Source organism: Acomys russatus, chromosome 8, assembly GCF_903995435.1.
Source record: "Acomys russatus chromosome 8, mAcoRus1.1, whole genome shotgun sequence".
Classification (NCBI taxonomy): domain Eukaryota; kingdom Metazoa; phylum Chordata; class Mammalia; order Rodentia; family Muridae; genus Acomys; species Acomys russatus.
Window position 1 is genome coordinate 16,424,905 of NC_067144.1, and position 16,876 is coordinate 16,441,780.

The 16,876-nt window shown below is 41.5% G+C and overlaps 1 protein-coding gene and 1 pseudogene across 1 annotated transcript in view; one reads left to right on the forward strand and one right to left on the reverse strand.

The window, feature by feature from the left end:
• Pak2 (p21 (RAC1) activated kinase 2) overlaps positions 1–16,876 on the reverse strand; it is a 58,752-nt gene that overhangs the window by 31,388 nt on the left and 10,488 nt on the right. Inside the window, exon 2 of the mRNA XM_051149760.1 lies at positions 2,984–3,191. Coding sequence (XP_051005717.1) covers positions 2,984–3,170 — 187 coding nt within the window. The 5' untranslated portion in view covers positions 3,171–3,191. The remainder of the gene's footprint in view (positions 1–2,983; positions 3,192–16,876) is intronic.
• On the forward strand, positions 13,676–13,797 carry LOC127193484 (uncharacterized; annotated as a pseudogene).

Sequence of the window (16,876 nt, forward strand, 5' to 3'; positions counted from 1 at the left end):
AGGGAAAGGCGATTATTAAGCTTGCAAAAATTTTGTTGTCTTTACTAAAACACACAATTACACCTATCGTAAGCAACCTTTCGTTTTCTACCAGACTGACCTGAGTAATCTGAGGCCAGAACTTCTTGTTCTCTCTCTGTCCCTGGGCTTCTAACTCAATATACAACAAACAGGAAAAGTGTTAGTTTTATTTGTATACCATTTTTGTAGAAATGACAGAGAAACAAAAGCTTGTGTATAAAGAAATATTGGTTTCTTTTTAAAAAGTCCATTCCAGAGACTTTTCTCCTGTTCTCCTGAGCACTTAACTCTTCACTGCTTCCCAACGCATATGATTGGGGAAAATGTCATTTCTTATGCGACTTTGATCATGGATGCTTAGTCCAAGGTGGGCATCAACTTTAAGCCACATCAGCCACAACTGTCTTCCACCCACCTAACATTCCAGCCAACTGCTTCACAGGGTGACTATCTGAGATTTTATTTATATATATATATATATATATATGAGAGAGAGAGAAATAGAGAGAGAGAGAGAGAGAGAGAGAGAGAAGAGAAGAGAACTTTGGAGAAGAAATCTGTTCATGTTTAAAAAGAAATGTTAATTTCCCACTTTTGCTTGTCAAACATAATAATCTATAAGATATCTACAGGCAACAGATGGGAAATAACGGATCATGGAAGCTTCTTTGAATTACTTCTGAAAGTTATTAAATAATAAAACAGCAGCAGCAGGAAGAACAGGAGGTGAAATCCTGAGCCACATGTTGACATGGAATCTTAAGGCCACTGCCTTTTTCTACATGTGACCTAGCTGAAGTCACAGTGAAGAACAGTCTCATCTAAGCTGGGCCTGGTGGCTCACTCCTGGGATCCCAGCACTTAGCAGAGTGAAAGGTCTGTAAGTGTCTTTCTCTATCACCCTCTTTACCTTATTTTCTGAGACTATCTCACTGAACAAAGAGCTCATAACCTGGGTGGACTGGCTGGCCAGTGAACCCTTGGAATCTGCCTGCCCCCTCCCTCCCAATGCTGAGGCTACAGGCACACACTGCACACTTGGCTTTTTATATAGGTGCTGGGGGCCTGACCTCAGACCTTCAGGCTTCCAGAACACGCACTTTACCCACCAGTCCCTATCCCATGTTGCCTCTTTTTTCTTTTAATTTATGTCTGTGTATGTGGTGTTTAAGTAAGAGAACCATTTGTGGGAGTTGGTTCTTTCATTATTTGGGTGCTAGGAACTGAATCTAAGCTTAGTTTCATTTTCTCTTACTGTCACACTATACCTTCAACCAGGACCAAGAAAGATGAATGGTTCCTTCTGCTCAGCTCCCTTTTCCCACTTATACACAGTCTAGGATCCCAGCCAGGGACTAGTGCCACCCAGTGGGCAGGTGTGTTCCCATCTTGATTCTTGTCAAGCTGACAATTAATTGAGATTAACCATTACAAGCAGATACCCTCAAATATCACTGCTATAGTTTAGATATGGCTTGTTCTCTAATGGTTCATATCCTGGAGGCTTGATCCCCAGCCAGTGGTATAGGAAAGAATAGAGCATGGTTCTGAAGCCTGCAATCATTCGTGTTGAGAGTGGAGGCAGAAGGAGCAGCAATCACAGGCCTGTCTCAGCTACATACAGAATTTGACACCAGCCTCAGCTATAAGAGAATGTCTAAACAAAACAAAAACAACCACACAACAATAAAGCAGTACAGAAAGGTGGTTGGGGCTTTAAGAGGAAGGACAATCACATAGGTCTGGGTCATAACCACCTTCGGAATGGATTAATGTTGGTGTCAGAGAGCACAGTGATTTCTGAGGGTGCAGATTCCTTCACACGGTGACTGCTCCTTCTGAATCTTCTAAATTTGAACATTCCCATAGGAGCTGGCTCCTCATCTGATTCTTCACCATGCTATGACACTGTCCTCATCAGACACTGGGGCTGTGCTATTTGCAGTTTCTAGCCACCAGAAACAGACCAAACGGACCTCTTTTGGGGTGGCGAGGGTAAGAGTTAAGACAGGATTTAACTTATACAGCCTTGGATGACCTGGAACTTAATATGTAGACCAGGCTAGCCTCAAACTCATAAAGATCCATCTGCCTCTACCTCCTGAGTGACATAAATTACTTAGCCTCAGATTTTGTTAAAGCCACACAGAATAGAATAGGGCAATTACAAATCTCACTAATGTTAGGAAGCCTCAAAAATAAAGTATATAAACTCATTATCTGTAGCAAGCAGATTAAATAACCAACTGTAGTTTAGTAAGATAGACTTGCTAGGCATGGCAGCACATTCCTGCAGACAAGAGGATCAACAGTTTGGGCTACACATAAGACACTGACTGAATGAATTTTTTGGTTCTTTGAACTCCTGAACGCAAGTGACCCTGCTGCCTCGATCTCCCAGGTCCTAAGTGAGGAGTGTGCCATCAAGCATCAGCAGCAAGTGTTTCCATTCTTTCTTTTTCTTTTTTCTTTCTTTCTTTCCTTCTTTTTTTTTCAAGACAGGGTTTCTCTGTGTAGGGGGCTGGTTGCCTGGACTCACTTGTAGATCAAGCTGGCATCGACTCAGAGATCTGCCTGCCTCTGCCTCCTGAGTGCTGGGATCAAAGGCGTGCGCCACCACTGCCCAGCTCATTCTTTCTTTCTTTTCAAAGATTCATTTATTCTTATCTTATGTGTGGGGTGTTTGCCTGCATGTATGTATGTGTACCAAATGCACACCTACTGCAGATGGAGGCTGTGGAGGCAGAAAAGGGTGTTAGATCCCACATGGAACTGGAGTTATAGAGAGTGATAAACTGCCCCGAGGGTGCTGGGAATCAAACCAGGGCTATTCTCTGCAAGAACAGCAACTGACCTTAACTGCTGAGCCATCTTTCCAGTCTGCAAGTGTTTTCTCTATTTATATTCACCATAGGATATCATAAGCCGATGTGAGACTTCTGAAATCACAGCAACTGTTTACCTTTTTCTGTGCCTGAGAATATGGAGATGATTTTGTTCCTGGGTTTTTTTTCTTCTGGAACAGAAGGCAAAGGTTTCAAACTGTGATTGGCTGATAAAGGATCTTTCCCTCCAGTGCTAAAAATGGTGCTGCTCATTCGCACAGGAGGTGCTGGAGGCTTGTCTTCTAGTTCCCCGTTATCAGACATGATTCAGAATTATGAAATGGCCTGAAAGAGAGAATCCCCCAAACAGTCCATTAATTACAAGGTTAAGGACAGCACAGACAGTAACTACCCCCACCATAGCTGCAAATTAGGAAATGTGATCCAGTTAGTGACATTTGAAAATTTTGGACAAATGATAAAAGACAAAACAAGTTTATCTCAATAAAACCAATCTCCACTAAATACTTAGGCATAGAAATGTTTGAAGAACATGTTCACATGAACACCTAACAACTCTGAGAGGATTTCAAAATAAAGCTGGACGTGTTTGGGCATTGCTTCCTTTTGGTCACCATGTTACAAACTAAAATCACCTGGGAAGAGAAACCTTGAGTTGAGGAACTGTCGCCATCAGACTGGTCTGTGGGCGCTTTCTTGGCAACAAGGCAACAAGCTGCATTCCTCACGGTCACTGCTTCAAGCTCCTGCCTTGGCTTCCCACAATAATGGACTGCACTCTGTGAGCTAACTAAACTCTTTCCTTCCCTAAGTTGTTTCTAACCAGTTTTGTTTTCATTTTTATTTGTTATAAATTTTCAAGTAATTATCAGTGTTTCAGCATAACATTAGAGAAGCAAATTAGAACAGTCTGGTTTCTTTTTTGTTATTGTTGTTTTGGCTTGGGTGTGTGTTTGTTTTTTTTTATTTCTCTGTGTATACACACGACATGAGCACAGTGTCTTCAGAGGCCAGAAGAGGGCATCAGATTCCCTGGAACTGCAGTTACAGACAGTTGGGAGCTGCTATGTGGACACTGGGAATCAAATGTCCTCAGGTCCTCCCCCACAGCAGCCGTTGCTCTTATCCACCATGTCAAGTCTCCAGCCCCTTTGTTTTTAATCAGGCATAAACTTGTACGGCTCCTCTTGCCTCATGAGCACTAGGATTATAGGCATGGCACACCACATAATATGGAGTCTTAAGAAAAACAGATTTCCCATGAGGATGTGTCCTGAGTAGCCATACTGGCTATTTCTGGTAGGCCTACTGTTAAGACACAGAGACCAGTCCTTGGCTTTCCTTTACACGCATGCACAAGGAGGCCAGAAGCTGATAAAGGTGTTTTCTTCAACCACTCTATACCTATTTTCCAGACAGGTTTCTCACTGAAACTTGAACTCAACAACTGGCTCAAATGGGCAAGCTGGCAAGCCCCAAGGACCCTCCTGTTTCTACCTCCTAGAGCTGTGATTGTAACACTTGGCTTCTTATGTGAGCACTGGGACCCAAGTTCAGGTCCTCACGCTTGTACAACGCACATTCTACTGATGGAGTCATCTTCCAATTCAGTTCCTTAGCTCTTAAACCTACCAAACAATACTTCTTTAAGCTGATTTGATGCACCAGAGCCTTGTGATTGATTTTAATTTAGTCTTTCATATAAACTTTCCTAAAAGAATGTACCACTAATAGAAATTGATGAAATGGAAATGAAGATACAAAGAATCAATAAAGTGAAAAGTTAGTTCTTTAATAAACTCTTAGCCAGGGTTGGAGATATGGCTCAGAGGTTAGAGCACTGGCTGCTCTTCCAGAGGTCCTGAGTTCAATTCCCAGTAACCACATGGTGGCTCACAACCATCTATAATGTGATCTGGTGCCCACTTCTGGCCTGCAGGTGTGCATGCAGGCAGAGCACTGTATACATAATAAATAAATGAATAAATAAGAATAAACTCTTAGCCAAACTAACCATAATATACAGAAACCCCGAGTTTAAAATTAAGAGATAAATAGACATTATAACTTTATTGTGTATATATGTGTAATAACATAAATGCATATGTAAAAAGAAAAATAATTAAATGAATTTTAAAATGAGAAAAAACGACATTATAACAAATATCAATGAAATTTAGGAAATCATAAGGACACATATTAAAAACTTCATTCCACTAAACTGTAAAATCTAAAAGAAATGACAAAGTGCTAGACACACATATTCTACTATATTTAATTAAACCAAGATGAGACAAATAATGTAAGTATATCTACAACAAGCAATGATATTGAAACAACAATTAAAAGAACAACAAAACTCTTCCAACAAGCAAAGTTTAGGCCCAGATGAGAGCTAAAGACATCTACTTTCTCCACTCTGATTTCAATACAGCACTTCAAGTCTTAGCCAGAGAGACGAGATCAACAGCTCCCCACAGACTAACAATAAACATTCTGAGAAAGCAAGGAAGCAACCCCACAACTGCATAACTGCCTCAGTATCAGAACAAAACAACAACAACAAAATACCTTGATAAATGCAACCAAAGAAGTACTAGACCTCTAAATTGAAAACTTTAAAACATCAAAGAAATTGAAGACCCTTGAAGATGAAAAAACCTCCAACACTTTTGGATTAGTACAGTTATCATAAAAATGACCACCTTACCAAAAGCAATCTACTCATTCAATGCAACCATCAAAATTCCAATGTCATGCTTCACAAAAATAGGAAAATAATCTTTTTGCTTGCTTTTTTCAAGACAGGGTTTCTCTGAGTAGCCTTGGCTATCCCAGACTTGCTCTGTAGATGAAGCTGGACTTGAACACATAGAGATCCACCTGCCTTTGCCTCCTGAGTGCTGGGATTAAAGACGTGTGCCATCACATGGGTGAAAAATACTCTTAAAGTTAACATGGAAGCACAAAAAAACTCTAAGAGCCAAAACAATCCTTAGGAAAAAGAAGAATGCTGGGGGGCTGGAGAGATGGCTCAGTGGTTAAGAGGACTGACTGCTCTTCGGAAGGACCTAGGTTCAATACCCAGCAACCACATGGCAACTCACAACTGTCTGTAACTCCAAGATCTGACACCCTCACAGAAATACATTCAGGGAAAACAGCAATGCACATAAAATAAAAATAAATAAATTGGAGGAAGGAGAAGGAGGAGGAAGAAGAGGAGGAGGAAAGAATGCTGGAAGTAACACCGTATCTAACTTCAAGTTACACTATAGAGTCATGGTAATAAAAACAGTATGGTACTGGCACAAAAACAGACACACAGATCAGCAGAATAAAAGACCCAGATATGAAACCACTCAGCTTCAAACACATGACTTTTGACAAAGATGTTAAAAACACATTTGAGGAAAGATAGCCTCTTCGACAAATGTTTAAGGAAAACTGGATGTCCATATACAGAAGAATTAGTTCCTTATCTCTCATGCAAATCAACTCCAAATGCATCAAAGATTGTTTTGTTGGTTTTTCTTTCTTTTTTAAAAAATATTTATTTATTATTATGTATACAGTGCTCTGTCTGCATGTACACCTGCAGGCCAGAAGAGAGCATCAGACCTCATTGTAGATGGTTGTGAGCCACCATGTGGTTGCTGGGAATTGAACTCAGGACCTCTGGGAGAACAGTCCATGCTCTTCACCTCTGAGTCACCTCTCCAGACCACTTTTTTGGTTTTTCAAGACAGGGTTTCTCTGTGTAGTTTTGGCTGTCCTGGACTCAATTTGTAGACTAGGCTAGCCTTGAACTCACAAAGACCTGCCCGAGTGCTGGGATTAAAGGTGTGCACCACCACGCCTGGCTGGATCAAAGATCTTAATGTAAAACCTCAAAGTCTGAAACTGGTAGAGGAAAAACAAGATACTGGCATAGGCAAGGAGGTTCTGAACAGGGCCCTTAAATTCTGAAACTGCTAAAGGAAAAACTAGGGCAAGCACTTTAATACTGTTCTGAATGGGCTCCTCTCACTCAGGAAATAAGGTCAACAAACAACAAATGGGACATCGTGAAATTAAAACTTCCGTACAATGAAGGAAATAGTTAATCAAGTGAGACCCGACCCAGATAAAAAGGGGAAACTTTGCTGGCTATATAGCTTATAGAGGTTTATCAAACAGGTGTGTTCCCCCTTTTGATATTGCAACAGCAATGTCATCACAACAAAACAACCAACTCACACACATAAAAAGACCAAACAAACAAACAAACCAAACAAACCTCATAATATTTTAACTAAGTTTAATATTTTGTTTTGGGTCTCTTTCTATCCCTGTGGCCCATGAACTGCAGGTTGGACATGACTGACAGAATATACTTAAAAAAAAAAAAACCTAAATCACACACACACACACAAAAAATCAAATGGCCTGATCAATAAATGGGCTAATAAAAATTAACAGACAATTCTCAAAAAACAAAACACAGGATCAGTGGGGTAGCTCAGTAGGTAGGTGCTTACATCCAGGCCTGACAACATTTTGATAGAATCTTACAAAGTGACAGGAAACAAACTGAATTCCAGACTTGTCCTCTGGCACAAATGATTGCACATGAGATAAATCTGTAAAACAAACAGCAATAAATATATAAAGAATGTCCAACCTCAGGGAAGTGCAAATCAAAGCTAGGCTGAGATTCCAGCTAACTGTAGCCAGAATGGCAGTCACTAAGGAAACAAGGAACAGTAAATGCTACTGTCAGTGCCCAAACCGAACCCTTAAGCATGGCTGGGGCAAGTGTAAGCTAGTCCAGCCATTATGAAATCAGTGGTGGAGGTTCCCAAAAAAACTAAAACAAGAATCTCTGTAAGACCCGGCAATATACCACTGATGGTTTTGCCAACACTCCAAGTCAGCATATGAAGAGACACTTGCAGGCCAGTGCTCACTGCAGCACCATTCACAGGACTACACCACAGCATGGACAGAGGCATCCAACAACAGGATCAGACTCTGGCCCTGAGGCTTGGAGGCAGCCACCTTTACCAGCTGAGCTCTATTCTGTCTTATTAAAACAGTGGAGTACAGCAGTATAGGATCCCTACCTTACATAAATTCTGATATAAAAATATGTTAGGAAACCAAACAACTCAAAAAACAAGGTTTTCAGTGGTAATTGCATCTGCATCTTTTGTGAGGAAACCTTTTTATACAACAAAAATAAGGCCAACTGCACTCACACAAAATTTAAAATAATCTTTACTTATTCAATTTAGCTCAAATTCTAGACCTGGAGAAAGGCAGCTATAATTTTAGAACAACTGAGAGATCGCAGACATATTATTTCCCTCTGAGTCTTGCAGCTTTTGTTTCTTTCACAAGTATGTTGTCACAAATGCTCCTTGCTCTGGTGCATTACTTTGACATATATTATCTGCCTTATTTGATACATGAAAGAAATAACCCACCAAAAGGTAAGAGACTTCCTAAAACCTGCACACAGACCCAACAAGTTTCCTAACTCCTTCCTCATGCTTTTCTCTTATACTAACTAACACAGCAGACCGGATGACTTCTGGCACCGAATTACAACTGTGACCATGATTTATGTCACTTTCTTCCCCAACACTTCACTCAGTCCAAAGGGCAAGGGCTTTCCATATCTTAGACAGGAATGCTGACTGACTTGTGTTGACCATACTCTATACCCCAGTGAAGTCTATCCTTCCTGAATGTAGTGGTCCTTTTCTCACACAGCAGTTCCCTAGTCACAGATAAAGTATGCCATATTCACAGGATTACCTTTGGAAAACTTTGTACTTGCCCCTCAAGCTGACTTATGACCTTATCTCTTTTCCAAGAAGCAGCTTTTTGCGCACGGCTTCTATCGACAGTGTGAGGTGCCTGAAAAGGGCTCAACAAAGTCCTGATGAAATTCTTCAGCTTTATATTTTAGACAAGAACAATTCATGGGGTTAGAGGTGCAGCCTAGTTGGTAGAGAATGCCTGCTTAGTGTGCAAAACCCAGCACGGTGCCAAGCAGACAGGGGTGCGCTCACCCTACCACGGGGAGGTTGGAGGCAAGAAGCTCAAAGTCATCCTTGGCTGCATAAGGAGTTGAGTCCAGCCCGAGGCACATGAGACCCTGTCCCAAAACCAAAATAGGCCAAACAAACTTCATGATAAAATGATAATATACCCTATATTCTGTTCCATCACTACTCACAAATGTCGAGGGGTGGGAAGAACAAGTTAAGCAGTGCCTCTCTCCAATCTGTTTACTTTTTGCTACTTTTCAGTGACAAACAAGTAGGCAAAAGAAAAAGTGTGCCCAAATAACACTGTGTCTTTAACAGGCCTATTGTTTAACTGTGATGAGCCTCAAACACAAACAATTCCTCAACTGTGTACTAAAGAAGACCAGGGGTAGCTAAATACATCGCAAAAATAAATAAGAAGTGTCTGGAATCAGTCAGTCAAACTAGTAGAAATGAATTTATTAAAATCTACAGGGATCAACTGTGGTACAAGTGAAAAGCACATTACCAGAAAACATGGAAAGAAAGTAGAATTCTGGTTCAAACTTTTACTTAAATTTTATATATTTTCAGGAATTTATTAATGTAATAACAGACTGGAACTCTGTAACAATCTCTCCATAAGCTGACACCACTGCACTCCAAACCTGAAGAACCTCTGTGAGCATTAGTATAGATGAAAATAAGCCAAGCTACCTGGAGGCGCTGCTACTCACTGAGACAGGGGCTTCGGCACTGGAAAGGAAGGAATGCGTTCACCCGGTGAGAACTCCAGTCAGAACACCAGGCCGAGAGAGCCAAGCTCCAAAGCAAAGAGATGACAGGCGGGTGCAGGAACACAGGGAGGACTTGTAGAGAGCATAGGGAAGTGAGACCACATCAAACTCAGATAAATACAAGTTCATGTGACTGACCAAAAGATTCTAAGTCATGAGGCCAGAGGAATGGCTCAGTGGGCAAAGATACGTTCTGCCAAGCCTGACGATTTGGTTCTATCTCCAGAATCCACATGGCGGAAGGAGCACCTGTACCTACAAGTTTTCCTCAAAGCCAAAGTTCTACTAGGTCCAAAAAGAAAGTGAAAATAGATACTCAAAAGAGTAAGCCATTCACTAGCCCACTTATTCTCAGTGATGCTTGACTAAACCCACACTCTTCTATTTTGATGAGAGCCAGAAGGAACAGGCACCCAAACCAGACTCTACCTAAGTTTAAAACCTGTAATGTAAGTCCCTTTCACATAAAGCTAGGATCTAAAAAGCTGTAGTCCTCAGGGACAAATCAAAAATAAATCTCTCTGGGCAGATTAAACAAACAAACAAACAAACAAATCTTAACTAGTGAGCCTCATCACAGTGAAAGGGAAAAACAAAATCACTGAGAAATACACACACACACACACACACACACACACACACACACACACACTCCTTTCCTTGCTGTGCAGTAAAGGCTTGTGATCCTTCTGAACACTGAGGTTACAGGGATGAAGCATCATTGCTCATCATGGTGTACCACTGTTGCTTATTCTTTCAGGGAGTAGGGTGGGGAACGGCAGATGTGTAAAGTATTTTGAAGTTTTCATCAGCTACTTTTCTTGTTGCTGTAATAAAATGTCTAACAAGAACAACCACCATCATAATGGGGAAGGCACGGTGGCAGGAACATGAGACTGCTGGCCACACTGCACCACACTCATGAGGCAGGGAGATACAACACTATTATTTGCTGCTTCTTTCTTCTTTTTATTCAGTCTAGGATCCTCGTCCATGAAATGATGGTATCCAGAGTCAGGATGGCTCTTCCCACAACACACCTAATCTAGACACCCCTCACGCACATGCCCAGAGGTTTGTTTTCAAGGTTATTTATTATAAATCCTGCCAGGGTCACAATCAATGTTAACCACACATCATTTGAATTTCTTTTTCTTTTTTTTTTTTTTCCTTTTCTTTTTTTTGAATTTCTTATTACCAAATCCTTTTGTCTCTAAATAAAAGTGATTGCCTATAAAATTCAAGTAAAGTTTAAAATCACTACCATTGATTGATTCATTGTTTATTTTTTCAAGACAGGATTTGTCTGTGTGTAGGTCCTCTTCCTCTCTCTCTGGGCTCTGATTTTTATAGCCCCTCAAGAGTCCTCCAAATTAATCTGTAGCTGGCAAAGACCACACCCCTCTCCAAGCCACACAAGGCAATTATCAACTGTGGACAAAGTAAAAGCAGCCCCATGTGCCACACTTGGGATTAAAACAAAAACATATTTATATAACATAATTGAGTTTTTAAACAAACCAAAACTTCCACTACAGAGAGCACTTCCTGGTAAATAAGTGTACAGTCTACACAAGAGAATCAAAGCAGGAAGCTGGTCAATATTTAAAAGATAGATTTTAAAAATGTACTTTGGATTAAAAAGAAAAAATGAAAAGACAAAGAATCCAAAAAATGAGATGGCTCAGCAGCTAAGAACCTGGGTTTGGCTCTCAGCACACACAGGACAGCTCACAACTACCTGTGACTCCAATTCCAAGGGATCCAGTACCCATCTTCTCTTGCCTTCTGGGGGTATCAGGAACATGCATGGTACACACACACACACATGCAGACATAGAAAACAAAAATAAATAAATGTTCGTAAGAATCCAATAAATAGCCGGGCATGGTGGTACACACCTTTAGTCCAAGCACTCTCAAGAGGCAGAGGCAGGCGGATGGCTGAGAGATAGAGGCCACTGGTCTACAAAGTAAGTCCAGGACAGCCAAGGCTACACAGAGAAACCTTGTCTTGAAAAACCAAGCAAACAAACAAAAAATAAAACAAAAGAATCCAATAAATAATAAGCAAATAACATGTGAATATGACAATCTCAGCTACTGTATAAATTTAAATAAGCCACCAGTGAATACTACTTAATAGTGTTAATGTTGACAAGAATTAAGAAGACTAACCAAGCCAGAAGTGGTGGCACACACACCTCGAACTCTAGCACTTGGGAGCTGGAGCCAGAACAGACCAGAATTTAAGGCCAACTTCAGTCACTCAACACATGAAAGACAGTACAAGACGCAGCAGTGGTAGGAGTCTGCTAGTACCCTGTTCCTGGAACTCACTGTGTATACCAGGCTGGCCTCAAACTTGAAGACTCTGCCTGCCTCTGGCTCCCATTTATTTTAGTATTTTATGTGCATGAGTGTTTTGCCTACATGTATGTCTGTACCACATGTGTGCCTGGTGCCTGCAGAGGTCAGAAGACAGTCCCCTGTTCTGGAGATCTGTTGGATCCCTTGAGGTGGAGTTAGAGAAGTTGTAAACCACCACACGAGTGCTGGAAATTGAACTCCCGTCCTCTGCCAAGAGCTATAAGTGCTCTTAACTGTTGAGCCAACTCTGCAGCTCCACACTGGCTTTTTTCATATGGTCATTCCACTGGTTCTGAAATGGTATTTCATTTTGAGTTTAATTTGAAAACAATATAGTCAAGTGGTGGGTACAGTAGGAAAAGAAAGCTTTAGGTCATGATGCAGCCACAGCTCTTATAATTCTGTTTATAGAATAATTAGCCAGGTGTGGTAGTGCATGTCTTGAATCTTAGCACTTGGAGGCAGGAGGCGGCCTTATCTCGGGGAGTTCAAGCTCAGCCTGGTGTGTGTGGTCAGTTCCAGGACACCCAGAGAGACTCATAGTGAGACCTTGTATCATTAAAAAAAAATTTTTTTAAATAGACTTTGAGATGGCATTTTGCGATACTTTCTACCTTTGATGTTCATACAAAGTGCTTTGTATAACTTCTTTGACAGATTTTCACAAAGACAAAATTAGACATCATTTTTTATCCTCCTCAGGTAACCATTAGATTTTCTAAAGCCAGGTGCAGTGGAGCATGCCTGTGATGCCAGCTGCTCCAGAGGCTCAAGCAGGTAGATTACAAGTTCCAGGTCAGCAGTGACTCACTGCAATGAGCATTGCAAGAGAAGATGTGCCAACAGAGAGGTATACCATGGGACACACTACAGCTTCCATGACGAGATGCTTTCCATGCTTTGATTTGTTTTGTTTGTGTGTTTTTGAATCTTGGTGATGAAGTTGCAAAAGTAGAGGGAAGATGCGAGGGGACAGGGAGATAAGTGGGACTGCAGTGCATGATGTTAAACTCAAAGAATCAATAAAAAGTTAAAAAACAAAACAAGATTTACAATAAAAAGTTCCAGGTCAGCCTGAACTACATAATGAAATGCCTCTCTCCATTTTGACTTTTTTTGTTGTTTTATTTCTTTGCCCAAAGGTGTGTGCCACTACACCTGGACAAAACTGATGATGATGATGATGATGACGATGACGATGAATGAAGAAATAAATTAAGAGTATAGACTGCTGTCCCAAAGAGGCTGATTCAAATTTCCCATCCACATGAGCAACTCCAGTTCCAGGGTATCACAGTCTCTTCTGGCCTCCATGGGCACAGCACCACATAGGTATCTATGCAGGCAAAACACCATACATGTGAATTTAAAAATCCTTTTAAATTATGAAAAAAAAAACTAGGCTCTTCAGAATATACCAGATGTTTCTAGAACAATTTTTGGGTTTTTGTGTTTTTGTTTTTGTTTGTTTGTTTGTTTGTTTGTTTCTTGAGACAGGGTCTCTTTGTGTAGACCAGGCTGGCCTTAAACTTATGGAGGCTCACCTGCCTCTACCTCCCAAGTGCTGGGATTACAGGCGTATGTCACCACACCGGGCTCTAAAACAATTTTTAAAAGCTCTAACCCTGCCCCTAGAGGGCTGTTGTGTCACATGTGCTTCAGTAGGTGGCAGAGAGAAGAGAGGCCCTGTCTACATTCAGTCTACATTGTGACCTATGAAATCTGAGTGATTAGTAGCCTAACATTCCCTGAAAAGTGAGCCTGAAAAGTGACCAGGCCTGTGTCAGGATTTAATCACTGCTACCTATTATCCCCAAGTTTACTCTTCAGTTTCAGATTCACAGAGTCTTTCTCTCACAAGGCAGGTAATGACTTTAGAAATGCCACACACTATGGGTCACCGTATAAAATCCTTTCAAGGGACTGGGATGAAGCCCATGATGCCTTTCAGGACCAGGCCACTCTCTGTCCAGATGCGTGTCTTTTCAGTCTCTGTCTTTGAACTTTAAATAGAGCCATTCTTTAGTTTTTCAACCAGCCCCCTCAAACATTTAAATGTGGCCTTCCTAAAAAGGCTTTCTGCTAGAAGACTAACCAACCCCCTGCCCTAGAACCAGAAGAGTTCCTGGGTCATAGGACTTTTCAGTGCTAAAGTCAGAGGCCTCAGGGCAAGCCAACACGAGCTGATCACCTCATTCTCTCTACCCTAAAGCTATCCAGTAAGCACACAGGCCTGTCACATCCCCAGGAAACTACCAGCCACACCCACAGCATTAATTTTTTTTCTAACCTAATATTCACTACAGTGAATGAATATTTCTTCCCTAACTACTTATAAATGCCACAAGCACAGATCCGGTGAGTCATCTGGTTAACTAAACAGATTGTTCACTCAGATTTAAGACTGTCCTCATAATTTACTCATCCAAGTAGCACTTAGCAGAAGGTGGGATTAAGGTAAAAGAACAAGTATGCTGTAGCCATGAGATAGTAAGGTCAGAGGGCACCTGGCAGTGGCAGGCAGTGGGAAATAAGGCTCCATCTGCAGTTCCTGAGCAATAGGAAGCACCTCCAAGTTTGTGAGGGGACAGTTTTTTGGTTGTTTTTTGTTTTTTTGGGGGGGTTGTTTTGTTTTGTTTTTCGAGACAGGGTTTCTCTGTGTAGCCTTGGCTGTCCTGGACTCACATTGTAGACCAGGCTGGCCTCAAACTCACAGGGATCCTCCTGCCTCTGCCTCCTGAGTGCTGGGATTAAAGGTGTGTACCACCACGACCCGGCAAGGGGACAGTTTTAATAGTGTTTTACTCTGAAAATAAAAGCAGTATATGGTCAGTCGTTACAAAACCCTCAAACACTACAATTCTGTCTTAGAGAGCACACCCATGTCCAGCAGCAGGCCTTCCTCAACACCCTCTTTCTCTTAATCCTCTCTTAAACCCATCTTAAAATATCTTAATAACCTGTCCAAAAATAACCCCTCAATCTAGAATAAAGTTGGAAATAAAAATGAAAGATACTCATTATCCTACTTTCCAGAAATAACCTATTTACCATATCTTCACACTAGAAGTTAAATGGCACTACTTGAGAATAAAGAATCTTATTCTCTCTTCATTCATTCATTCATTCATTCATTTGTTCAAATGGACACAATAGCTCAAATCTTTAATGTGAGCACTTGGGAGGCAGAGGCCAGTTCCTAGTTTATAAGAGTTCCAGACCAGACAGTGTTACATGGTGAGTCTATGTATTAAAAACAAACAACAAAACACTAACACATTTATTTGGTGGACAAAACTTGCTAGATACTAGAGAGCCAAGACTTCGCCCTGGTTTTGAGCACTATCCATGGGAAACGTCATCATGCTGCACAAGGCACGTCTAACAGGCCGATGAAACGTGGACGGGGAAAAGGGCCCTGATTCTACACACTATTAGCCAGAAGTCACACCTGGCTTTTGAAAATAAGGCAATTTGCCAGATATTCAGAAGGAACAGCAAGTGTGAGTACACTCTGTAACCCACACTGCGACACTCTCTTCTCTCCTTGGCCTCCATCCAAGCCCCATACTCACAAAGTAAAACAGGATCACCCATGGAGTTAAGCGTCAGGCTTAGAAAATGCTCCAACACTGCATTAGCAAGACAGGTAGGCAAGCAACAAAGATTATTAAAAATTAAAAAATGGGCAAAACACTATGAAATCTAGCTTTCTTTCAGTTTGGCTACAAACTCTAAATGGCAATTCAAATGTGGAAAAGAAAAGAGCAGAGGGTAGAAGGGGCTTCGCTTAACAGCAATGAGGAGGTAATTGGGACAACATAATTCTCTCCTATCAAAGTAATGCCTACACAGTCTAAAACAAAGTATCATTGCTGTTGTTATTATTTACTGAAGAATGAAGGTCAAGACTGAGCTGTCTTCCTTTCGAGCCTGCAACTCACAGTCACTCATCTCAAGCTCTGGAGTGCTGAGATTACAGGTTTGTGCTACTGCACCTGGAGTGTACTATGTCTTGAAAATCCAGAATAAGGATAGAGATGGCTCAGTGGCCAAGCACTGGTGTGCAAGCACTAGGACCAGAGTCCAGATCCCTAGCACATACATGCCAGAAGAGGTGCTGACTTGCTGGAAATCCCAGCTCCTAAGCGGGTACAAACACTCTGGTGGTGGGTGCTGCTGTTGTTTGTTGTTCCAGGAGCACACTAGCTTACCAGACTAGCCCTCCAGGCAAGTTGTAGATTCAGCTAGAGACACTGACTCAACAGATAAGGAAGAAGGATCAAGAAGACACCCATGTCAACCATACACATGCAAGCACACATATGCCCATGAGCTCTCTTTCCGTCTCTGTCTCTCTCTCACACACAAACCAAATATGGCTGGGAATGTAGCTCAGTGGTCTGAACATGCTCAGCAGATCCTTCTTAAGTTGTGGGGACAATCTAGTAACATCAAACATCAAATCTGGAAAGTCACATGTTTTGAGGACAAAAAACTTTTTAAAAATTTATTTTAATGTATATGTATGTCACTGTGTCAGTGTACATCATGTGGGTGAAATGTCCATGAGGCCAGAAGAGGGTGTTGAATCTGGATATAGGTTCTAGGACCCAAACTTCAGGTCTTCTGGAAGAACAGCACTTCCCACCCCTGACAGGGTCTCTCTGTGTGGCCTTGGCTGTCTGGACTTCCTTTGTAGACCAGGCTGGCCTGGAACTCAAAGTAATCCGCCTGCCTCTGCCTCCCGAGTGCTGGGATTAAAGGTGTGTGCCACCAAGCCTGGCTTGAGAGGATAATTTGAAGTGAAGAGATTTGAACTCCT